This window comes from Parasteatoda tepidariorum, chromosome 4 (genome assembly GCF_982258835.1).
Source record: "Parasteatoda tepidariorum strain Cologne lab strain chromosome 4, Ptep-v5.0, whole genome shotgun sequence".
In the NCBI taxonomy this organism is placed as follows: Eukaryota; Metazoa; Arthropoda; class Arachnida; order Araneae; family Theridiidae; genus Parasteatoda; species Parasteatoda tepidariorum.
Genome location: NC_141758.1, coordinates 108,719,357 through 108,746,254, shown reverse-complemented (window position 1 = coordinate 108,746,254; position 26,898 = coordinate 108,719,357). Strand labels below are relative to the sequence as shown.

The 26,898-nt window shown below is 29.5% G+C and overlaps 1 protein-coding gene across 3 annotated transcripts in view; it reads left to right on the top strand.

Annotated features, from left to right (window-relative positions):
• LOC107442570 (vesicular glutamate transporter 1) overlaps positions 1 to 26,898 on the top strand; it is a 222,713-nt gene that overhangs the window by 79,001 nt on the left and 116,814 nt on the right. For 2 of the 3 annotated variants that reach the window (XM_016056165.4, XM_087161899.1), the window contains one exon: positions 6,844 to 6,956. The exons of the other annotated variant lie outside the window; for it this stretch is intronic. In XM_016056165.4, coding sequence (XP_015911651.2) covers positions 6,886 to 6,956 — 71 coding nt within the window. In that variant the 5' untranslated portion in view covers positions 6,844 to 6,885. The remainder of the gene's footprint in view (positions 1 to 6,843; positions 6,957 to 26,898) is intronic. 3 annotated transcript variants of the gene reach the window in all.

The following is a 26,898-nucleotide window of genomic DNA, read 5'->3' as shown; positions in this document are numbered from 1 at the left end:
ATTCACTTTTATGTGCGAGAAGAAATCGTGCATTTGAAATCTTGACTTCTTTCCGATGAGCTAAGTTGCTCAAATCTTGGTAGGAGCTTTTTGATACAGTACAAATTTTAACCATTTCCTACTTGCTACAAGATAAATTTAGCTACAAGATTAGTTAATTTTGAATTAAAAGTTTTCAGCTACTTTGCTAGAATGCTCAAGGCTGAAGCTTTGCGCCCGATGACAATACGAATGAAATTTATTTCTTTAATGTCAGAAGTAAAATTTATCTCTATTTTTATAACCAATTACAATTTGGAGCATTATTTGGCGTTGGCAAATGAATAACTAAAAAAAGGAAAAAAATTTTAAATCATGCTTTGTAAATGGAATTTAAAAAAAAAAAAAAAATTTTATTTTATTACATCTAAAACGGAAAACATAGAGCACATTATTTTTGAAATAAACTTCTATTATCACCAAACATTCCCTTACGTCTTTCAAATGTGAGAAGCCCTTCGTGTTCCGTTTTAGATGTAATAGAAATCCAAATATTTTGGAAGTCTATTTAAAAATCATTTTTTTTAAAATGTTTATTTTATTTAGAAAAATCAAAATGCAAATTTTGTAATTTGTACTTTTCATTAGTTATTCAAAGTACAAGAATAATTTATTACACTCCCAAGAAAATAAAGGGTTTTAAAAGTATCTCAAAGAAATAATAAAAAAATATTCGTTAAAAGCTCACTAGCAACGGAATGTTTTATTTATAGTTTTGTAAGAAATAGTAAATATTGATAGTTTAATGTTTAAAAGGATGAAACTCTTGTATTGTAAATGTACGACTACAAAATTCAATTCTAATTCACTGGTATATAACACATGTTAACTGGATATGTTGGGTTCTTTTTCATAGATGAAAGTTGACATTGTCGATAACTACTATCCCCCCATTGGTGAGATGTGAATACGCCTACCTTGACAGTAACGCCCACTTCGATTTGAAAACTCCTACCTCAATTGATTTTCCACATTGAACAGTTGACTTGCTACTTGTGACTGTGACATTATCCACCTTCTCGAGCTGTTGCTACTCAGTCTCGATCTCACACAATGTTGGCCTGTATACACTCGACTGCTAATGGCAAAACTGGAGCAACCACGACCGTGATCGTAATACAGCTCTCACGATAAGCAAAAGCACGGTGATCTTAATACAGCTCTCCCAGTTTCTCACAAAACAGCAATGATACAACTAGTGATATTCGTTCATCGAATTTTATCACCGCTATAATTCTGGAGGGGGAGTATTGTAGTGTACCTACCACTACAAAAATACAATACTAATTCACTAGTACATAAGACACGTTAACTCGATTCTATGTTGGAGTACCTTTTCATAGATGAAAGTTGACATTGTCGATAACTATTATCCCCACAAACTCTTTAAATTAAACCAAATTGTATCTGAGAGGATGTTTTAGTAAAGACAAGAGTGGATAAATTTAATTCGAATGTTTAAGGCGAAGAAACAATTCCGGAATTGAACAATATCTGGAACTAGTTCTTGGTTTCATTTAAGTTTTTGCCTTTATAAATAAAGTCAATAGCTCAAAAATAACTGTTTTATAGTATTACTTTTCAACCTGATTTATTTTATTCATTCTGTGAACAATTGATGCAGGCAGTAGATAACAGTTAAAGATAAACTACCATTCATTTCAGTGAAAATTTGTATTTAAAAGTATCTGCTTAACTTTACAATAACTCCTTAAAATTACTTCAAAGCGCTTTTACCCAAGCAAAGTTTTAAAAAAACACCACAGTTTTGAGTAACTTAACTCGAAGCTATGCTTTAACTTTAAACTACATTTATCATTTTGCTGTAAAAAATAGCCTAATCTTGAAAAAGAAATCGAATCACCTACATACCTACCATCGCCGTCACGCAAAGCTGTACGAAATCTTCGGAACTTTTTGCTCAGAAAAATAAGTTGTTTTTCAAATTCGAATTTAAAATGCTATCTGAGGCTTATTTTTAAAGGCACTGTCACATAAATTTCATTTTGTTTTAAAATCGTCGTTGAACAGCCGACCCAATTTTTGGGTTTACGACTACTAATATTAAACTCCGTAGCCTTGTAATTTTGAACCCAATCCAGAAAACAATGAAAATCTTTGATCCAGTATTTGGATGACTTTTTGATGGCTGTCACTGATAAATGTATTTTTCACAAAACTTCAGTGTTTAAGTGTAATAAGTACCAAATATACTAATATAGGTATAAACTATCATATTCATGTATTTGATGATTAGTAAGATTGACCTAATACTAAACAGTTTTAAAACTGATATTTTGAAGATAAGTGTTTTACCGCCCCTCGAAAGGATATGTACCGCAGAAAATTACTTGATACTGCAACAGCATGCCAAGTGATGTTAAATATATTTTATCTTTATTCTAATGGGATAAACTACATAAGACGGGTTTTACTTAATTCAATAATGTAAAGCCACCATGAACGGCAACAAATAATATTAAATAAACATTATTTAAATTGTTTTTGCTATATTAATTGAAAAACTCAGTGGAAGAATCAGGTAAGTGACATTTGCAGAACAAAAAAAAATGTTTCCTCTGAACTATTTCACTACCAATTTATTAGTAATTATATTTATTAATAATTTTTTGTTTTAATTTATTTACCACTACCTAATTTGAAATAAAAAACATGCAAGTATACTAAAGACTAATGCGATTACTAACGTTAAGATTTAAGTGAAAGCAAAAACATTTCTGCTACATTAATCATAATCTTATTGAGGCAACCACTTTTTGTTATTTTCTCTGATTCATTAATTCCTCAAAAAATTTCACTTACCTGGTTCTTCCACCAAGCTCTTTAATTGTGTCGGTATATCGGTTCGTGCAAACGGTTCGTAGTGCTTCTCAATACTGATTTATTGATATTTTACTTTGTATTATTTTCGTACGAAGAATGGGAATTCAGATAACAGATATTTCAAAATAGCAATGTTTAAATAATCTATTCCACGAAATTGGATTATTTTTCATACAAAACGAGATATTCGGCTGTTATCAAAATGTAAAAAGAAAACACATTCTAAAATTTCTCTTTCAAGCATCAAACCAAGATAACAGACGCGCTTTATTCAGATTTTCAACAGAAGCATTTGGTTTATTCAGCGAAAGCGTATCTAGAATTGTTATCATGATAGATCTCATCTAGCGAGGCCTTTATTTTCAATAGTAGAGAGGAAAGCTCTCTCTCTCCCGTTTCATCCAATCAATTTAATGCATCCTACGGGATTTAGTAGGATTGGCGATTAATTTAAGAGCAGACGATATTAAATCCCTCCTTTTTGGTCTTAATGTAAAGAGTGTTGTGGTGGATTTTATCACCTTTTATATGAATCTAAAAAGATAGCACTCGAATGGAGGTAAGATAGAAGAGTAAGAAACGGTATCACTTTCTTTGTGAAGTGATTGTGATTTAGTATTAAAAAGAAGTGATTGTGAGGAAATTCAACTTACAATCACTTCTTTTTGTATTAGTTAAAATAAAACTGCCATTCCAATTGATGCAAAATGTTTGTTCTCCTTGCGTGAAGGGAATATACACCTCCAAAATATTATTTATGTTTGAGTATTCGACAGTTGGTATAGTAAAGAACAACGTTATAAAAGTCATAGAATTGTTTTTTTTTTCTTCAATGGACGTCCTCCTAACACAAGTCAAAATTTGTGATGGTTTCCCATTGATGGACCAACATAATTCTGATGGTAACCATCAATAATTCCATAATGAACCATTATATTTTCTGCTGGTAACCACCATATGTAACCATAACCCAAATGTAGGAATTCGGACTGATTAATGATGGTCCAACATAAGAATAGCAACTTGTTTCATGCTACGGTCAATAGAAACGGTCATGAGCCACCATCTATGTAGGAATTGGGTCTGATTTATGATGGGCAAACATAAAGAAAAATCCAAATATTTTTGATGGATCCTGCTGAACTAACAAGAATTTCCATTAAACCATCATGGATCTGTATGAATTACTGGTTCATGAGAATCAAACTTTTCTTGATGGTTAACCATCATAGTATCAAAGTAGCATTTTCCATGGAAGTTTGTTGGCATATCAAAAACCATGAACGCATTCTCCAAACATGAAATAGCAATTTGCTTTGATGGTGAGTTCATGTTAAACCATCACGAATTTCCATCATGGTATTTTAGAAATCAAATGTTTTAACTAACGTGAACATCCCTCATCTCGATGTACGAATTCAAACTGATTTATGATGGTCAAACATAAGAATACCAACTAGTTCTGATGGTTTGTTTATGTTGATTCATCACGAATTTCCATTTTAGTATCTTAGAAATCAAATGTTGGAACGCTCATGAACCACCATCATCTCAATGTAGAAAATCGAACTTATTTAAGATAGTCCAAGATAAAAAAAAAATGTTGATGGTATGCTCCTGAGAACCAACAAGAATTCCCCTTAAACCATCATGGAAATGTATAGTTGGAATCACCATGAACCATCACGGATTATCATGGATTGTTGATCCATGAGAGTCAAACTTTTCTTGATGGTTAACCATCATAGTATTAAAGTAGCATTCTCCATCATGGAACGATGGAAGTTTGTTGGCGTATCAAAAACCATCAACGCGTAATGATGTTGGACCATCATGGATCGCACTGAAGCCAACTTAAACCATCAAGAATTTCGACTCGGAAATGGATAAAAAAAGATTTTGTAAATTTTTAAGTGGCCATTTCATGCTCGTTAGCACAACATCTTGAATTATATTCTAACGCAAGATTTTATCAGCGTATGCTGAGCTTAACGATCATCTTTGAAATATATTTCTTTAGAATCACTCTCAAAATTGAAGTTAAAAAAGAATGAAAGCTGAGGGTAGCTAGCAAAAAGAACCAAAAGTACTTTGGAAGCATAACTAATCGTTACTGAAGTAGACAAAGGAAATCACATCAAAATATGTAAAAAGAGTCAAAGTAAACAGGAGTTGAACGATTATATTTTTGAACACCTTCATGTTTATTCAAGTAATCAAACTAGTTTTGGCATTTCTCATTCTACATTTTCAACGAATTTTAATAGCTTTCTTTTTGTTTCTATATAGTAATATATAAAATAAAAAATTATTCCTACTTACGTCAACAAAGAAAAATTTCTTTTTTCTTTCTTTTTTTCTTTGTACCCTAATACTTTTTATTAAATAATTGCAAATTTTTCTCCCATATGAAACTAAAATTAATGAATTAAACTTTATGAATGAATTAATATTTGTAAAAAGTGTATTAACATCAAGTATCATCCACTACAAGTTTAAAAAAAGATGTACAGTAGAGTCCCGATTATCCGAGTTAATGTGGACCACGACTAACTCGGATAACCGAAAAACTCGGTTAAAGGGAAGAGTATTAAAATGGAGAAGGAAAAAAAAAGATTAGGTATAAATGTAATATCAAATGCAGAGTTTATACGAGTTCATCACCTACAATTCATATTATAATTAAAACCTTGCTTCAAAACACTTAAAAAGCGTACTTAGCGAGGATTAATGAGTTTTTACTAAAAAAAAGTCCTTAATCGTTTATTGTTTTACATAACTTTGGCATGTTTTGCCATTTTTTGAGCGATAAACAAGAAAGTTGGTGTCACCTCCTCTTGTTGTTCTATATATTCAATATCACTTTCGATAGCTTTTATAATGATTTGTTTACGTTGAGAGATTTTTATATGTTGATTTTTATCATCACTGTCTTCATCATCTTCACTAGATTCATTTTCATTTCTGACGATATTAACTATCATTTCATATGTAATCACATGTTGTCCTTCAGCTTATCTTACTGAGTGTTTGGAAGATAAAATTCAGAATTTTTTTCGGCGATAGTTTTAAAAATAAAAAATAATCTAGAAAAAAAAAGCTCTGTGAAATATTTGATAGCTCGGTTAAAGCGGAAACTCGGATAATTGGGGCTCGGATAATCGGGACTCTACTGTATTTCAACTTGAGTGGATGAACAAAAAATATTTTATTAACGATTGAAAATTTGAACAAGGTGTAGGGAGAGTGTGAAGCTAATAGTAGAAATTGAATACGAGAAAAAATATACGAGAAATATACCAAAAATATACGAGAGGCACACATTTTAATTTAAAAGATATTTTTCACGCTGTACAGTGTTCTATGAATTTTTGTTCCAAAAAATATAGTTAGTTTATATAGCAAAAAATATAGTCCAATTAGTTTTTTATTTTACAAAATAAAATAAAAAACTAATTTAGAAAAAATTAATAATAATTTATTTTTAAAAAAAAAACAAAAGACTAGCTCTGCTTGTTTTGTTCTCATTCCTTTCCCCCCAAAATCAAAGCAATAAAAGAAGTGAGAGTAGAGCAATTGAATCAAAATCACCCTCTCCCTTATAAAACAATATAAAACTCAACAGCTTCGGACAAGAAGATCGAGTTATAATTGTAATCATCCCTCCTTTTCTTCCTAATTCTTGTGCCAGACAGCTCCATTATGCAAATGAGCAGGGCGATACTTACGCCCTCTTCTGGCCACCGCCCTCCTTACCCAAACCATCATTCTCCCGTCGCTCGCGGAGAATCTCATCCGCTGGGCGCCAAGCTCCCAAACGATATTCCTGCAATTCCGAAATAACTTTCCTTTGAAACATGCAGACGATTATTTCTTGGAAGCTATAAACAACTCAAATATCCTCCGAATAATCTTGGAATTATTCCTCACGGCTTTATTAAGTGTATTCCTCTTATCTAGGAATTTAATCCGTATTTGAATTTGACCACCTCGTTGACCAAAATGCCCCTTGGAGCTATAGGTGCAATGAAAGGAACGATGGTTGTTGCGAGCCAAGATAGGAATGGCCCGGAGTAAGTTTATTAGTTTGTTCTAATAAGTCAATCAATATATATTATTGGCGTGAAAAATGTTTAGATAATTATCTATATATTCGAATCAGTTTTTTGTTGGATCATTTTATTTTTGAGAGAAAATATGTATTTGATCATAATTTTTTTTTCTTATTTTGTTTTAAATGAAAATTTGATTTCGGATTTTAAAAAAATTAAAACACAGAAAGAGAAAATTGACGTGAATTTTATTAAATTTTAATTTTATTACAATTTTCAAGAACTAGTCTGAAGTTTTTTAGTTTGGAATCATTTTAGAGATTCAAAACCATTTTCTTTTAAAATACTCAGACGATTATACTTCAGAGGCTAAAAGCAACTCAACTCAAATGTCCTCAGGATGATTCCATTTTTTTTTCCTCTCAACTATCGTGAAATTTATTTTTAGTGCTCAAACTATAGTTTCATTTTAGAAAATAGTTAAAAACATTATTAAATTTATTAAAAAATAAAATATCTAAATTTTTACAACTATTTTTAGTATAATTTTTAATAAGGTCAAAACTCTTCTTCTATTGGCATGACAGCTCTTTGTGGGCCATAGCCTTCCCCAGAACCTTCCTCCATTCTGCTCTTCTCTTTGCGATTGTTCTCCAGTTAGTCATTCACCACACCGTCAAGCCATCTCATCTTAGGCCTAACTCTAGTTCTTATTGGCTTGTAATTGAAGATCTTAGACGTCAAGGAAGAAGGGCTTATTCGGTAGACGTGACTCACAAGCTTTAAGCGACTTATTTTGATGTATTTATTGATATCAGATTCTTTGAAAATAGCATATATATTTCAAAATTGTGTTGTTGTCTCCATAAGCCATCGACATTTATAGCACCGTAAGTTTTTCTTTCAGAAACAGCAAGCAGGTCTACTTTGATTGAGTTAAAGACCATATTTCGGATATTTTTAAATAGAATTATGTTTGTTCGTCTTTTAATTAATTTTGACTTTAGAAATTTTCTTAAGCGGTGAAAGCATCGATTAGCCGCTATAATGCGTCCCTTTATTTCTGTGCTTATGTCGGTTAAGTCATCAATATTTGAACCAAGATAAGTGAAATCGTCAACAAGTTCGAATTTAGAATTTAAAAATTTATAATTTGCAAGTTTAATAGTTGGTATGTATTTGGTCGTGTCGTCGTTGACAACTAGATGCATCTTTTCTGAAGAATTCTTAAGAGTGGTAACTGCTTCCAACAATGTCCTTGCGATTATTACCAAATCATAAGTAAGGATTTTAGTAAATATTGTGCCTCGAGTATTAACATCGGAATCACCCGTTCCAGCGCCAAGTTGAAAAGAAAACAGGTCAAAGCGTCGCACTGTTTCATACCATTTACAATTTCAAAAAAAGCTCTGAGTATTAAATCACGATTAGCACTATCTTCGGCTGATTTAAAGTCAATAAAAAGATAATGCAACTCTATTCCATACTCTCCGGATTTTTCGAGAATCTGACTAAAGTTGAATATCTGCTTACATGTAGATTTACCCTTTCTAACACCACATTCTCCTACTATGTCTTCAATTAGTCTATTGAAGATGATAATCGAGAAAATTTTATAGGTGTGATTAAGCAAAGTAATACCTCTATAATTACAAGAGTTTGCCAGATCTCTTTTCTTATGTATTGGACATACAATACCTCGGTACCAGTCTGAGGGTAACTTTTCATTATTCCAAGTGTGTAAAATGAAATTATGCGTGCATTCCAACAATTTTTTTCCTCCGTACACTGTAAAAAACTCGGTAAATCTTTAACCAGCTTTTGGTGAAAAAAGTTTCCCATTTTCTCAAAGTTTAGTTACATGAAAGATCATTTTATTTCAACTATTCCTTAAATTGTGAAGTATGAGCGAGAAATATTTCCTGGCGCAACTAACTGCACCAAAATTTGGTCAAAGACACAAAGCTTTCAGGGTGACTGTAAATTTAACGATATTTGTTGACGACGCCATGCTTTCTTTACAACTCGATCTCGCGGGGCGACTCATGCATGTTGTTTCAAGCACCAACTTATTTAAGTAGCTTTATTTGCATTCATTAAAGTTCGTTTCTTTTATTTTGCCTTTTTAAGTTCGGTTGGTGGTATGAAACGGTTAGATGTACGTCATAAAATAACATACTTAATGCAAATAGTTTTGTTGCGGTAAATAGCAACCTTTGCCGTCATTTGTGCTCTTTAAAAATATCTAATAATGGTGCAACCATCTTCTGCTTTTATAAAAGAAAGAATGATAATAGATGTTTTGTTTCTTCAAAACACATACTTTTAGTGCAACCTTCTGTTGATATTTGGAGCTAGTGAACATATCAAAATATGGTGAAAATTGAGCTCCATTTTATGTAACCAGCCAATTTGTGGTGCAGCGTGGTTCGGAATTTTTAACAGTGTACTTCGTGATTTCCACGGGGATTCGGTCAAAGCCGGGAGACTCATTTAGTTTTAAGGACTTGAGAGCTGATTCCACCTCTTCCAAAGTAGGTGGGGACACCAGGGTATCTGTATGAAAATGATGCGAATCCCGATGTAAAAAGGATGAATTAAGCAATTTACTAAGGTACTCCAAGCTATATCTATTGGCTATATCGAGAGGATAGCTAAGGATTTCGCTATTTTACAAAAAGTAGCTACTGGATTTTTAATCCTTTCGACTGTTGTTAATAAGCTTATGGAAAGCTCGGATTTAATTGCTTCTTAAGGTCGAACAATAGTTTATGAAATTTCATTTTGATATCTATTCTTTTCCTTGAAATGAAACGAATTTTTTTTGGACTGATAACGTATAAACGTAAAAGCAATATCGAATTAAAATAAACTAAAAAGAAAACTAAATAAATTCAAGTGGTGCCTTTTCAGTTCGATCATTAATTGCTCGAATATCCAGTTAAGAATTGTTTTATGGGTGGGAGAAACAGTTTAACGCTAATATCTTTTCCATTAAACAATGTAAAAAATATTATATTTCTCTTATCAAAAAAAAGAATAAAAAATTCATATTCTATTCGTTGGGTACTCAGTTAAAAAACGATTTTTGAAAAAAACTATTTTTAACATTTTTACCTTTTGAAAAATTAAAAATTTTACAGAATGTTTTAGATGTTAATTTTGTCAAAAAAAAATATCTGTTAATATAAAATGTTTTCCTGCCTTTAATTAATCAAAATATTGCTTATAATCTATCAAAGTATTTTTGAATGTTAACATTTTATAAATGAGGAAACAGTTTATAAAGTAAAAATATTTAGAATTATTCAGTTTTTTTTAAAATTATTTTTGAATTTTAAATTTTTTTTTTACTGAAATTTGACAAAATACTTTGAAGAAATACTATAAATAGTTTTAAATAATTACATTGGGTTAGATTTCTTATTAAAATTTCAATCTATAGTAAAGTGTTCTAGTGACTGAAAATTTGTTTACTCTTCAAACTACGCTCACTTTCGAAACTAGAGAATTCGGTCATGTACACTTAAATTCTTTTAATTCAAGCAAAATAAATTTTTGCCGCTCTCCGGAGTAGTTCTTAGAAAAACGCAATTAATTCTTTTTATTAAATGTCATTAATTAATTTTATTATTTTTAAAAACCCGCATTTTCGAATGTTTTTGTACTTAAGAAATCAAAACTTTTTATTACAAACAACGTACTTGCCAACATATCTGCCAACTCTTTTTGTAAAAATTTATTCTAGTCGTCACTCTGCTTACGTTTAAATGTGTTATTTTTTATTCATTCAAGCTTGTTTTCCACCCTACCATACATAAATAATTTAAAAACTCATGCGCAATGCAGCTTAATACCAGTTTTTTTACGGTGAGGCACTTAAAATGTTGGCAGAAATACCAAAAATTCTGAAATCTTTAGTTTTTATAAGTCTATCACTCTATATAATATTTTTCAAAAAGTTTAGTACTTGGCAGGCCTGAACATATTTAAATTTTCTCACCATGTATGTCGGCAAAATTACAAAACTTTAGACTTTAGAAATATTAAGAATTTTAAAAAAAATTATCAGTATTAAAATAATTATTTGATATTAAAGTTTAGAAAAGAATATTTAAGAAGTATTAGTATAATTTATAATATAACAAACTAAATAATAGTTCGAATTAAAAAGAAATATAAATATATTTTAAGTGTTTCGCACAAAAATTTTAAAAAAGAATTTTTTTTCAAACTGAAAAAATAATCTTAAATAATTTTTAGAAAGGGTTTGATTGCTTGAAAAATTTATTTTAGAAAATTAATTTTTTAAAACTTCTTTTTTACCCCTTTCTATGCATAAATTTGTTTTCGTCGTACATGAGCTAATAGTAATAATTTAAAAACAACCTACGTTTAAAAATCTAGGTAAGTTTAAAAATTCACCTTAGCTTAATTCTGTCTCTAGATTTAATATAGATTTCTAGATATTAAAAGGAGAAGAATGAATTTTTCATTCATTGTGTTTCTTATTAAGATCAGAGCAGAAAAATAAATTCTACTTTACTTTGCATTGCATCAAACTATTTAGGAACTCTCAATGAAATTTCTAGTTGAGCAAATAGCATAATTAGGTACATATATTTACAGATTCCAAAAATATTTATTAGTTTTATTAAATATTTTAGTGTATTTAATTGCTCGCTACATAATCTTTAAAAATTAATACATTAAATATTAATATATTAAATGCTTAATGTTAATATAACATATGAATATATTCACTAAGAGGGTAAGCCCCGTGCTCGCTGCCGCTCACCAACACCGATGCTTGTTTCGCTATAATTGTTGTTTCTTGGCAGAAAACAATTTTTCTACTAAAGTTAAAATTATTCTCTCAATATATATGTACTAAAACATAATATATGTACTATTCACTCAATATATGTACTATTCACTCAATATATATGTACTACTAGTTTGTACCTCCACTTCCCACTTAAATATTATTATCTGTTAGTATTATAAATATTTGGATCTATAGCTGAACAGAAGTAATTTTTGTAAATAATCATTTTTTAAAATAGAATTTATATTGTTATAACATTATAATGTTCAAACAAATTTGACGAGTTCACAATCGTAATTTAACACTTTCGCTTTTCATACGGGTGGATATATTAAATACTATTTCTGCTTGCATCTCATTGTGTATGAAACTGATCGTTAAGTTCTGAATCATTTAACAGATCTATTTAACTGTAATTTATAACAGTATATTATTGTTATTTGTGCAAAAATATAATTGTTAAACGGTTTAAAAGATTAAACAACCTTTCTGAATAACTTCATCTTAAAATATAGTGCAGAATTACATAATAATAATAGTAATAAACTATTCTCTTAAGGCTTGGTTTCTTAGGACAGGACGCCGTCAGCTGGAAATCAGCGTTAACCTCTGATTGGTCCATTTGTGAGTTTGATAGTATACGTCATCGAACGCTCATCTTGAACTACAATTGCCGTCCAACTCAACTGCAGTTGGATTACAGCGTGACGTTAACCACAGAAGCAATGGCGGACAACATCCAACAGCACATTGAAATCAGCCAAGATTTTGATTTTGACATTAAACATAGCTTCTTCATTAAACATAGCAGTCTTCATTTAGCTCGGCTATAATGTGTTTTTTCTTGGACAAAGTCATTATTTGCTCTCTAAAACACTGGTCGACAATAACAAAATCAATGCAAATTCAAAATAAATATTTGTTTACGTTATTAACGCATGCGCAATGAGAGATAATGTCTGCGTTAGACCGACTGCTCACGCTGAGCTAACAAAAAAGTATTTTTTTGGCGTCAGATCTACGTCAACTTTCCGCTGACGCCCAGATAAGGCGCTAGTTCTAAGAAACCAGGTCTTGAGCTAACAAACCAGTATTTTGTTGGCGTCAGCGTGACGTTGACGTCACGCCGACGCCCAGATAAGGCGCTTGTCCTAAGAAACCAGACCTTTAGTTTTAAACTCAGGAATTAAAAGAGGGGTAAATAGCAATACAGGAAAATAACTTTTAACTTGGGATACAAAAATATTTATTGAAAAACGATACCTTTATAACTTCTATTAATTTTATGCTGATGACAACCAAAACAACATTTCAACGAATGATCAAAAACTGAAGTCTACCACTTGATTTTCCGGGCAATAAAATTACACGGACAACTGCAATTTTTATATATAGTGAGATATTTTAAATATTGAACTCGATTTCTACTTCTCATATGCTCCAGCATAAAAAGTAAGAGTTCAAATATCCTATTCTAAAGTATATAGATATAAAAAAGTTTAGTATAATTAAATTCTGATTCTGTATGTCCCATTGATGATACGTCCCTTACAAAAATAAAGCATAAGTTTTATATGATTTCAGAACTATTTTGGTTAAATTAGCATAAAATTAAAATTTTATTGTAGTAAATAAAACGTTTGTTACGTTAGAAAGATATTTTGAATTAATGAAAGGATAAATAATATATTATAAAAGCTTATTCCTAAAATGAAATTTTTCCATTTTTTTCTGTTTTAAAAACTTTTAAACATTTTTAATTCCCAGAAAAAGAAAATTTTTAAAACAGAAACACATAAGAAAAACAGGATTTTTACTGTATGAATAAATATCGTTAATTTATTAAAGGGATTAATTATAAGTAAACTCTAAAGGAAAGAAAAGTTTAAATGCATTTCTTGTCAAACACATTATACTTAAAATAAATGAATTGTTTAGCACTAATATGCATTTAAATAAAATTTCCAGTTTATCAAGATAAAATTTGAAATAAGTTATTTGGATGATTAATTTATGGTAAATAATACATTCACAATTAGCTATTCAAATTAACAAAATTTTTATTTTATTTTAAATTCCAATAGTTATGCATCATTATCTGAACATCACAAACAAATGTAAAAAAATGCAAGTTAACTTTTAATTTACTCTTCACACGAATTTACTTGTTTACAAATTCCCTTAAGAGGTCGCAAAGCAGGAATTTCCATTAATGTTATCAAATTAAAGTTATTTTAATAAAATTTTTAAAAATTTCTTGTGTTCATAAATTTACATTATATTCTTCAATTTATATTTTCATCTCGTATTCATCAATTATACTTTATTATTCGACAAAAATATTTGTAGACTAAACCAAATATTAAAAAGTTCATGCCGCTAAGAAAATATTAGTTCCGAAACTAAATCAATTATTTTCCTGCTGATTATTATTGAATTATTATTATTTTGTTTCATTGAGATAGTTTAATTTGAGTGAAAGTATTCTCTATAAATGCATCTTTATTGCAATGCCTGTTTTATTTATTTTTTAATGCACACATTTCATAACACTTGAAATGTGTAAATTAAATAATCTAACAACATAAAGATTCAAAATGCCCTTCATTTGAAATGATATGGAATTAGTTGCTATTCATAAATTAAATTTTTTTTAAAAATTTTAAGCATTAAAGACAATGGAGATTCATTTTTAAACATTTTAAGTTCACTTTTTTCAATAATCAATTTTTCAATTTCTGAAAATGCAAATTAGTCAAAATATTTTGTCTGTAATAGTTAAAATGATTTGAAATTGTAGAAAGAATGGATTTAAATTGTACAAGAAAATTTATTTTTAAATAATCGAAATTGTTTTTTTTTAATATTCGAACTGGTTTTAAATAATAAAAGGCCAATAACAATTTTTAACGCAAATCTGAATTTTATATTTCTCTGTTAATATTCTATTTACACTAGGTTGATTATTCAATTAATATATTGAACTTTTAAAAATAAACCTATTCATAACTATCCTAAACAAAGAACAAAGCGAATAATTATAACATTCCAGTAGAAAATGCACTATTTTAGTTCTTAAAGATGAGTCAACCCCTATTTCGTGGAAGTGCATCTTTCTTACTCCGATAGTTCCTCCGCAGTAAAAACACTTTTACAGATTTCTTCGGTTTACTTTTGTACAATTTGGAGAGTTCATTTTAGAATCTTCTTGTTTATAAATAAAAGAAAACAAGCATATTTTCTAATAAAAAGTTGGTTACAACTATTCTTTTCTTGACACTAAACATACCAACACCTAATGTATACCTATTTCTACCATAGCCGGTCAAATAACCGGACTTGACCGGTCAATTGACCGGTTGTGGTACGCTTAGTGTTAATGAATTCAAATATTTTTATAAGTTTTTGAGTTCACTTGATGTATAAACTTAGTTGTTCTTTTCACCCCTCTTCGTATAAACTCGCTTACAGATATTTGGTCCTCTTGTTTGTTTTAACATAATTTGTTTTAAAACAATCAATTACCAATTTTTTTTCCGGATCATACTATATTTTAGATCAACTCATTGTAAATTTCTCTTCAGAAGAAAAATTTTTCTTTATAGGTTATCCGTCTTACGCAAGTGCATATTTTCATAAAATTTAAAGATTTAGATACCATATCATTAAAAAAAGTTAAATTAATCTATTACAATTTCTAATTTTCTACTTTCCCTTTCTAATTTTTATTACTTAATTAAACATTTAACTGCAGTTCATACGACGTTAAATAAAGTTAGATGTGAATAATATTTTAATCTAGTAGCCGGTATTAGACTTAATGTTTCTAAGCATATATTTTTCCCATTGCTTAGTACAAAAATTCTTTTTGAAATAATCTATATTTTGAAGGGTTTTGATAACTTGCCAAGCCTCTGATCTTGTAAGTGTACATTAGGGGGGCTTATTAGGGAGGGGGTCAACGTTGCTAAGGCATATTGTACTGAGTATGAAAGAACATCCATGCCTTTTCTGGGATTCGAACCCAAAGCATTTCTTATCCTAAATTAAATATTTTTCTCAAAATAGTTTTACACTGTAAGATAATTCATTTATATACTGACATCAGTTGAGGATAATATAAAGTAACATTTAAACATAATACTTTTATTTGTAGACATTTAAGCAATACTTTTTAAAAATTGTTGCTGCACAGCTAAAATCATGAATAATCAAATCTGACCCATTTGATTTGAAACATAATAATTAGTAAAATTCTTTTTTGCAGTAATTGACTTTACTTTGTTGTAACGTCCCTGAACCGAATTATAAATTTACTCTGAATTAAATTTAAACTTAAATATTGTCAAAACCTGAAGTTTAGATCTGTATTATGCTTCGACCTTTTGAGAATACCACAATTTGCCAAGACTTTTAATATTTTCTATTTTGGGTGGTATTCTGTTTTATACAATGTCCATTTTACACAATGTTTATTCTATTTAACAACTGCCGTGCAATGTTTCTTGCAAGTAAAATGCATTTAGATATAAACTCAACGAAATTTGCTGTGTCTAAGGCTTTGTTGCTCTATTTCGTAAATTAAAATTTTAATTAAATTTTTTACAATTGTCTTTTTTTATTAACCAAATTGTCTTTGACGTTAACTTTTCTAAAAACGGGGAAAAAATGATTCTTGATTAATTATTTCACGATATTTATAAAAACAGCTGTATTATAATGAAAGAAAAGAAATTTTAATAATTTTTTTCTTTTATTATTTTAGAATTTACAATTTTTAGAGGCATAATTTAAAGATTTTTCTAGAGGTTTAAGGTAAATAATGCGAGAAAATCACGCGTCGCAATTTTTGGTTCATAACAGATTGTTACACAAGTCTATAGCAATTTGTATATTTGTTTTAACTGAAAGTAGTCTTTAAAACTTTTTTCCAGTCATCACTTACTACCTGTTCTTTTAATCGTTTTTAACTGCTGAAAAAAAGAACATTTTCCATGAAACACCTGATTCGATATATCTGAATTTTAGGATTTATATTCCTTCAGATGTTTTCCAAAAAAATTTAAAACAAATATTTGATTAATAAAGTTAGTATTTATAACATAAAAAAAATATCAAACTATCATCTGCATGTAAAGTGAATCTTAACGTAAAGTGAACAAATTAGTGCATTTTTTGATGGCTGCACGGCGATAATTTAAAATTTATTTAAAATTTATAAACTAGTTTTAACGTCGTTCTCATGAATCTAAACTTAAATGTGAGGCAACGTGACGGCAAAGGACGATAGCAACAGACGGTATCGACCAGCCCCAAATCCCGCAGGTAGACGACCACCTACCGCTGCAAAGAGAAAAGTTTTCATCGGCCTTTCTCTGACTTACTCGCCAACTCATAAACACTACCAAACATTTAAGGGACACTTTTAAGATTTTAATTGCAGAAGTTCTTTACATTCAACTTTTTTTCCTCAATGGTTGGAGGTAACGTACTTCAAGTAGCGAAACTACTCTAATCGCTACTTCTTACGTAGTTCGTAGTATAGTGAACTACTTTTTTTTTTAAAAAAAAAGTAGCGTAGTGAGTTGAGCGATACAAAAAAAAAAAAAAAAAAAAAAAAAAAAAAAAACAGTAGTTTGTAGTGGCTCCTGGCAACTGCTTTTAATGTTAGTTAAATAAAGAGATAAAGTTCAAACGCAAAAATTGTTTCGAATCTGATTGGTGCAAATCTTTCGCGGGTGTAAGTACGCAGTAAGAATGTCTATGTGGCAGAGCGTTAATAAGCTCTATATCTGATGCTTGGAAAAATCGGCGTGAAATCGGTCGATTTGATCCTGAGAAATCGTATTTTTAATATCTGGCTTTTTTAAAATTAGATTTCTCAGAAACTATAAAGTACGTTTTTGTGTCTGATTTCGTAACTTAAAATATCGTCTGCATTAGTTAGCATAGTCTCTCCCCCTTAAACCATCCTAGAACATGAAGATCCGATCATTGGCTCAAAAGTTATTCAGGGTGGTCCGTTTTTTTTTTTTTGTTTTTCGCACTGTACTTTATTTCTCGGAGGATATAAAAAAGCATTGATAATTTAAATCACAAATATTAGATAATTTCCGAGCTTTTCTTTAATAACTGTCGAGAAAAGCATAGAGTTTGATGGTTAGAAGAACAAATTCGCAAAAAAGTGCTTTAGAATTTAAAAAAAAAAAAACAAAAAAACTATTTCATATAAACATGAATTAAAACTTCTTAATATCTCTTCATATTTCACTAAGCCAATTTTTTATTCAAAATCATTTTGAATATTGAGGGAAATTAACTACTCCAGTTACTTTTGTCTTCTAAAAGTTGCGAAGTAGTAACTACGTTTCGAAAGTAGTTTGTAGTCACTACATTAAAAAAAGTAGTTGTTAATTAGTTAAAATTTTAATGAAGTAGTTGAAGTTAACTACAAACAGAATGTAGTTTTTTCGCCCACTGCAAACTAATTTTTGACTTTTCTTGCAATTACTCGTGCATTAATTCAGCTGCCATTTTTATTCAGCTCATCGTGGTTGTAAAAATTTACACATGTTCTTATTTAAAAATTTACGTATGGTGTTCTTATTACATTTACTATGGTGATCTTATTATCGTTCTTCATTACAAATGGTGTTCTCATTACATTTACTATGGTGTTCTTATTATCGTTCTTCATTATATATGGTGTTTTTACATATCGTGTTCTTATTATCGCTCTTCATTACATATGGTGTTCTTATTACATTTATTACGGTATTCTTATTATTGTTCTTCATTACATATGGTGTTTTTACATATGTTGTTCTTATTTCGATCAAAGGCGCAAAAACGCACTATTTCAATGAAAAAATTTTAATTAACACAATAATGAATATTTTTCACGAATTTGATTTTTTTATTATTTTCAAGGATTCTGAAGATATCTGTAAAATATAAGTAATTAATTTGGAGTAAACACTTTCGCTTAAGAAATTTTTCAAACTGTGCTAGCTTTTTGTTAAATGGTTATGGATAAATTCAACTTTTTGAAAATGTGTAATTAATCCATCTGAGATTAATGATGTGTTCTATATGATGAATTAAAGTTGCAAGCTCTGTAAATAAATTAAAAGTAAAACAAATGTCATAAATAAACTAGTGTTCAACTAAATTATTTGTCCATTGATTTGGCCTATGGTGCATATGCGTACCATTTTATCTCTTTAATATCTCTTTTCGTGCTCGAAACTTTTTTCATGTCTTAATGAATGTAACATAATCATATTTAAATGAAAATAATACCACATTTTATAAAATTTCATACTTAGCCTAAAATAGGTTAAACGATAGTATAAAAGTGTCGAATTCCGAACGTTTTTATCAACAATATTTATGGTATAATACATCTGTTTCAGAGAAACTTAATTTTAGTTTTAAAAAAAATGCAGGAGCTTTTGCATAATTCTGTTATTTGCCTGTATTGTTCCATACTGCAATTTACAGCAGATTTTTACAGGGACTGATTCTGTACAGGGATTATGTTAACCTCGTCACGAATATTTTGTCTTATTATAAAAACTTTATGCTGCGATGTTTAATATTGTTCCATTATCAAATATTGCATATGACTTAGAAATTCATTTAAAATTAGTCTTTTAACGCTAGAAAAACAGAAACTTAGTATATACCTATATTAGTATAAACCAAACGCAGTCGAAATAACTGGATTGTGAAAGAATAACTAATGTGTAAAGTAATTTGTTTATAATTTATTTTTAATATTTTTTATATTATTTACAGTTATAAAATAAGTTATTAGTAAATATTAACAATAAAAAAAATTATATGTTGTACAAAAAGTCACAAAATTCTAAGAAATTGTATCATTATATACATTATTGTTTTTTTCTAACTGAAATTAAAAAGCAGTCAAATTGACTTCCTTGCGCAATGAAGTGTTAAAATGCTTATTCTGGTAAAATTATTGTATTGTATGGTAAGGACATTTCTGGTAAAAATAACAACACAATTCTGGTTAATAAAATCAAAATATATAGTAACAGGGTGTGTATTGTTTTTAAAAAGTGCTTAAAGGTGCTTATTTTAGATTTGCATTTTTAAAAGTCCTTAAAGGTGCTTTTCTTCTTCAGGGTTTGCAAAAAGTGCTTTATTTTCTACATTTTAAAAAGAGACTTTTCTTTGCCCTGTTGATTGTTGTTATAAATTACAAAAAATGCGTGATATTCTCAGCAATATTTACCAGAAACTAGTTATTTTATCATAATTATGTAAAGTTTTTGAAAATGTTTATGATTTTATTGATTTTATGTTTATAAATTAAGAGCTTTAAACGATAGAAAAAATAATTTTTATTACTGCACAGATCCTAATTATGATTTTTTTAAGGAAAGCTATGAAAAATATTTTTTGAGTGCTTGAAAAGTACTTAAATGGTGCTTATTTTTTGTTGAAAAATCTGACTACGCACCCTGAGTAATTCAATTATTTGGCAATTTTTCCGCTCTCCTAACGGCGATTTACAGGGTATTCTAGATTTCAAAATTATACTTCTTATTTCTGTGAATTAAATTTAACCAAATAAATGGTTTTAGGCCGTGTCTTAAGGTACCATTTTATTGTTAATTTAAATAACTAATTATCAAAGTACTATTAAATCAGTTGTTAACATTTCAGTTTAAATTTACATAAAATTCTGGTTTTCAAAATCACAGCTCTTATTATTACACATTAAGTAAAAATAGAAAAGCAAAATTAACCGATTATATGGTTTTTATATCATGTTCCACAGTATCATAAAATTAAAAAACTTACCACATTTACCAACTATTAACTCCCATTTTAAGACCATATTTTTAAACGGTAAAAATTACCATGATTTTTGTTGTTCCCATAGTATCATAAACACGGTGAATATGTTTTAACCATACTTTTTTTACAGTGTGTTTGGTGTGTATTTAAAATGTTCCAAAATAACAATAGGGGAGAGTGGGGTCAATTGTAACATTTTTTACTTAACTATTTTTAACTAACAAAAAATCCAATATATTATTAGTATTAATTGACAGACGAGTAAAGTAGACTATCATCAACTAGAAAAAAATAATAAATACCTTATTTTAAATGTTATTATATTAGTTATTAACAATTTTTGACAGTCGTGCACTTGTTACAATTGTCCCCACTTACGGGGTCAATTGTAACAGTTCATAAATTCAACTAAAACATAGTAAATTATACATATTATCATAGTTGTGATATATTTTTTTTATTGATCAAAATAGTAGTGATATTTTAGGAGTAAAAATAATAATGAGCAGAGACCTAAAGGGTTAAACTTTTGACTTTAAGGGGTTAAAAATTTTAATTTATGCTGTGAAAGGTGACAAATAAAATAATGCACATGCAACATAATATAAATGATATAGGAAACTATTGATGGTTCTTGAAGAGTTAAGTAATGGTTTGTAAACATAAGATTATTTATTTTCAGCTGTTACAATCGTCCCTTTACTTATTGTTACAATTGTCCCCAAGACGCCATTTCAGCTTCATTTGTTAAAAACAATGCTAGTTAATTAATAAAACTAATTCTTTTTTATTGAAATGTTAATTAAGGTGTCCACTTACATATTCGGTTAATAATTTTTATTTGTTTATGCAAAATTACTTTGTTACAATATAATATTCTAATACCAAAAAAAGTACTTACGTAGCGTGAAAATATCTTTTGTGATGTAACTCTTTCAAAAGTACATAAAAATGGTTGCCAGCAGGGGTGTACATGTAGATTTATTAAATACACCTTGTGTGCCACCTAGGAACCAAATCTAGAACCCGACACTCGAAATTTTTGCTCTGTTACAATCGTACCCTGTTACAATTGACCCCACTCTCCCCTATTATTTGAAAATTCGATTGTTCTGTGATAAATTTAGAAATGTTCACATTTATAAACTAAATGCAAATAACAGTTAGGTAAAAAAAGTATTAAAAAACATAATTAATTAAAACAAAATCAACAAAAATGTTGTGATCGCCTCATTACGAACACTGGTTACCCATTGGTCAAATGCTTTTTCTCTCTGGATTATTGATTCCGTTAAAAGCCACATTTCAAATCATGGGTTGCAAAAACTGTCTCCATTTGATGTTTATCGTCTGATTGGTATTCAAATTTTTGCCAATATAAGTGTTTCAAGACGTCACCTTCCTTCTTCAGTATTCATATTTATATTAAAATCACCGTCAAGACAGTCATTATACGTTAATAAGTAATACAAAAATATTTTAAAATATTATTATGTAAATACGTTAAAAATGCCTGTTAGTGAAAAGAAAAAGAAAAACAGCAGCGGTTCCCATAGCAACGCATGCAATGACGACGCATGCGCAAAAGTGTTTGGATGCCATCAAATCCAAACCCAGACCCATTTTGCCAATGGGTAAAAAAGGGCCCATGTCCAAGAGTTCGTGGGTTCGGTCCCTGCTGGTCGAAGACTCCCCGTGTAGTAAATGGTGACTGGTGCACGTTAAATCTGTCGAGTCTCAAAGTCCTCCATGTTCCCATAACAAAACAATACCTCTGGGGGTACTGATCCAGGAAATTCCTTGTCTTCTGGATTGGTTCAAAATTACAAAGCTACGGCGTTGAACATTTGTAGTCGTAAACCCAAAAATTGGGTCGACTGTTCAACGGCGGTCATAAAATAAAATAAAATGGGTAAAAAAAGAAACATATCCTCCTAATAGTTGAGCTTTCGAAATAATCTTTATATTATATGAGCGAAATTTCACCCAATCATTTTAATTTCAATTGAAAGTTACTATTTGTTTTTTTAAAGATGTAAAAAGTTAATTTCATTGTTGTGCAACGAGTAATTTTAAGACTATATCCAACCTGCATCAAACTTTGTGGATTTAACTTCTTCTTTTTTTTTGTTGAAATTACTTGATAACATTAAATTAACTGTATAATTCACGTAATCTATTTCATTAACATTTAAACTTAGAAAATGAATTGAATCTGTTTGAATCCTGTAAGAAAATAGCCTAAAGAAGAGCTTTAAAATTCAACTGCTGTTAGTCAATTTCAAAATACAAAACAAAAAGCTATTATAAGCATTTTCTCTTTGATGAAAATATTAAATTATTAAATTGAATTTCTTGTTACCATTTCTATCACTTATAAATGAATCAAAATTGTCCTCGGTTTGCACCATGTAGTATTTTTTTTTTATATCCGTCGTTGAGCAGCCGACCCAATTTTGGGGTCGGCTACTAATGTTCAACTCCGTAGCCTTGTAATTTTGAACCAATCCTGAAGACAAGGGAACTCCTGGATCAGTACCCCCAGAGGTGTTGATTTGTTATGGGAACAATGAGGACTTTGAAACTCGACAGATTTAACGTGCATCAGTCACCATTTACTTCACGTGGAATCTTCGGCCTGCTGGGATCGAACTCACGAACTCTTGGACATGGGCCCAGTGCCCTACCAACCAGGCTATTCCGTCCAGCACCGTGTAGTTGTTGAAAATGGAGCCAAAAGGGCCTGTGTAGGGGTCAGGGAACTGATCTTGCATCAAAAAGGTTTTGGATTCGAATCCCGGGAAAGGCATGGATGTTCTTTCATTCTCTGTACTATCTGTCCTTATTGTGGAAGTGGCCAAAAACTTTGCCCTTCAGATGCCTGTATGTTGAAAGGTCGTTCTCCAGGGGAGCATTGGAAAAAAAGTTTTTGGAAATGGTCTTTTGAAAAACTTAATTTCATAGTTTTGCACAATAAACAGATTTCTTTGAACTAATTTCAGAATTTGTACGGAATTTCGACAGCAAATTGTATGTATTTCTATATCCTTCAGTTTTTAATAGATTTTTCAAACCGTCTGCACGTTTTATGACACTGTAATTGAAGCAGATCAATCCATCATTGATCGTTATTACTGGTCTACAGACAATTTCCTTTTTTTTTTAAATTTTTTTGCATGCATTATAACGTAAACTTCAAGTATTATTCTTAATTTTAAATCGTATGAATACTTGAGCTTACTTGTTTCCCAATATAAATTCTTGAAGCTATTCGTAATAAATATTGCATTATAATAAGTTTGTGCACACTAAATTGATATATTATGAAATGTGGCATACACACGAAGTAAAAGTGATCGTATAATCTTGATGTACACAAAGCTATCTTACTTTGTTAAAAGCCGTACAGAATTAAAGTATTAATATTAAATGCATCAATTTTCAGCAATTGGTGATTTTTTTGATTAATTAAAGTTGAGAACGGTAAACATTTCAAAATAGATTTATTTAGTATTGATCAATTAAACATAACAGAAACATTTATACTTTACATGATATAAAACAAATTGTTTTCCAATTTACTCTAAAAAATACATTAACAAAACAAACATTACTCCTTTATACAATCTTAAGAAACATAAAAGATCATAAACGATGCGAGAAAGCTTTTAAGAACTCCCCGCTAATACTTTATTTTCTTTGTTGCTAAAAAATTTAAAACCTAGAATCATTTATGCGAAAATTCAAAACTCAAAAAAGGTAAAAGTGAGTTGGAGGCCATCTGTTTTATATCCCGGGCAACTAGAGACTGCAGTTACAGTTAACAGGTGGCTTGACCTCCAGAGTAACTCTCACGTGATTACATGATCAAAACAAGACTGCCGTGGGAAGTTGGGCACGTGATAGTAAAACGTGTTCTTTTTCTCACAACCTTTTTTTTTACGCTGGGAAAATTAAGTTCTCTTTTTCTGTGAATGATATCATTTAATGTTTATAAATATTGGATGAAGGTGCGAGCATTTGGAGAGAGTTGCGTTTGTTTTATCGCGTAATAAAAATAAAATTGTTTTCTCAATATCCATTGCAAATTGTTATAATATGTTGGCATTCTTTTTAACGCAGCTTTTAATGTTAGCTTGATAATCTAAAAGAATTATATTAATGCAATATTTTAATTACTTTTTTTCCACTTACCTTGCGTTTTTCTAATTTTATATTAACATTACACGATCAGATGACCGTTTAAGAACTTTTGCATCGAAAATGAGCTTATCTTATTGTTTTTTATTACAGTTAATTATGTACAGTTAATATTCGATTATTATTTTTTTTCTTTTTGTATTTTTCTTTTTTCGAATAATACTTGTCGTATCTCTACCACAACCGGTCATTTTACCAGAAGAACAATTTATTGTTTTTTAAGGTTATCGGATCAGAAATGACGATTTAATGCTCTTTCAACGTATTGCATTCGATGAGTTGCACATGTCTGCAAAGACTGCTGCGTAGAGAGTTCAAGTCAATTAACTGTGAATTCAAGTTCCAAGAAAGTACCTAAAAGTTTAGATTGACATTTTTGTGTCAGAAAAAGTGACAAAAACTAAATGTTTTAGTAAATAGCTTGTATTTTATTTTGATAGTTTTACTTTATTTCTAACTAACTGTTAGTTTTTTACCCAGAAAAATGTCGAAACAATCAAGACAGCACAAGTTCTTAGAAGAAATAATATTAATTATACGAATAATTATAAAAATTATAATTCTTATAAATTCCTATGATTATAAGAATAATTATAAGAATTATATAATCAAGAAAGATATTAGTTTCAGTCCTAATTAGGTATCATTGTAAACTTTTACAATACTATGCTATGAGAAATTCAAAATAACTTCTTACTAAGAAATTCTTCTTATAAATTCTTTTATATATGACATAAAATAAATTGTTAAGCTATTAGAAACAACAGAATTAAATTTAAGGGGGAAAAAATCTAATTTATTATTTTTCATAACATTGGCATTAAAAAACAGTTAACCCTGTCTTTCGTAAATAATTTTAAATTATAGGAATTCTATGCAAATAGTTTCATGAGGTTTCTAATAAATAACAGCAATAGCCTAGTTTTTAAAAAAAATATAGATTTAAATTTTTTTTGAAACTATAAGAAATATCATAGTATATGAAGATCACTGGAAAGTACGGCTTTTTGCCCATGAAAGCTGGTCCTGAGAAGAAGCGAAACAAATGCCGGTGTCAATCAAAAAAGTGATCAATTCTGGTATATATATATATATATATATATATATATATATATATATATATATATATATATATATATATATATATATATATATATATATATATATATATATATATATATATATATATATATATCCGACCCAATTTTGGGTTTACGGCTACTAATGTTCAACTCCATAGCCTTGAAATTTTGAACCAAATCCAGAAGGCAAGGGAACTCCTGGATCAAGTATGTATTGGGAGAAATCTGCCTTCGTAGAGTACTTTTTTGGTGGAACTAACCCACATTTGAGATACACGGAGAGGAAAGCCACGAAAACCTCTCACGTTTAACCTGACGGCAAAGGGGACTCTAACCCATGATCCGTACTACTGAGGATATTTTACGTCAGCACTGTGGTCTGTGCAAGCCGGATGCGGAATTCCATCGACCAGCCATTGCTGGGATTCGAACCGGGAGCACCTCGTTGGAAGGCGAGCACTCTATCCCCTGAGCTATCACAAATAATTTCAACTTTCATTTGTTAACTAGCTATCGCTAATTTAACGATAATTTTTTAATGTTGCAATCAAGTTTAGTGCAAGCATAAAATTTTCCAAAGCGGATATTTACTGACTATGCGAATCAAATTTTAAAAAAAAATCAATTTAGTTTTCACATGCAACAAAAATTATATACCTAACGTAAATTTATATGGTGATACCATCTACTTACGTTAGAAATTGCTTTTTGTACATAAAGTTAATATGATTTATAAATGACTTATATTTTTTATAATTTCGTATAAATTCCTTATGAATTATTAAATTCCTTTGGAAGTATTCGCATAAATTATCTCCTTAGTATAGTTTCTGATACCGTTATCTTTTGCTAGAAAGCGTTTATGCACAAACAAAATCTAAGTTATTTGGCAGTGACACTTTATGTGTTTTCTAGATGGGATTATATGACATTTTCGAATGCATGTAAAAATTTTAAAAAAATTTATAAAAATAAATTTTGGGTTAAAAACATTCTCACTTTAATAACATTATTCTTGGTTGAA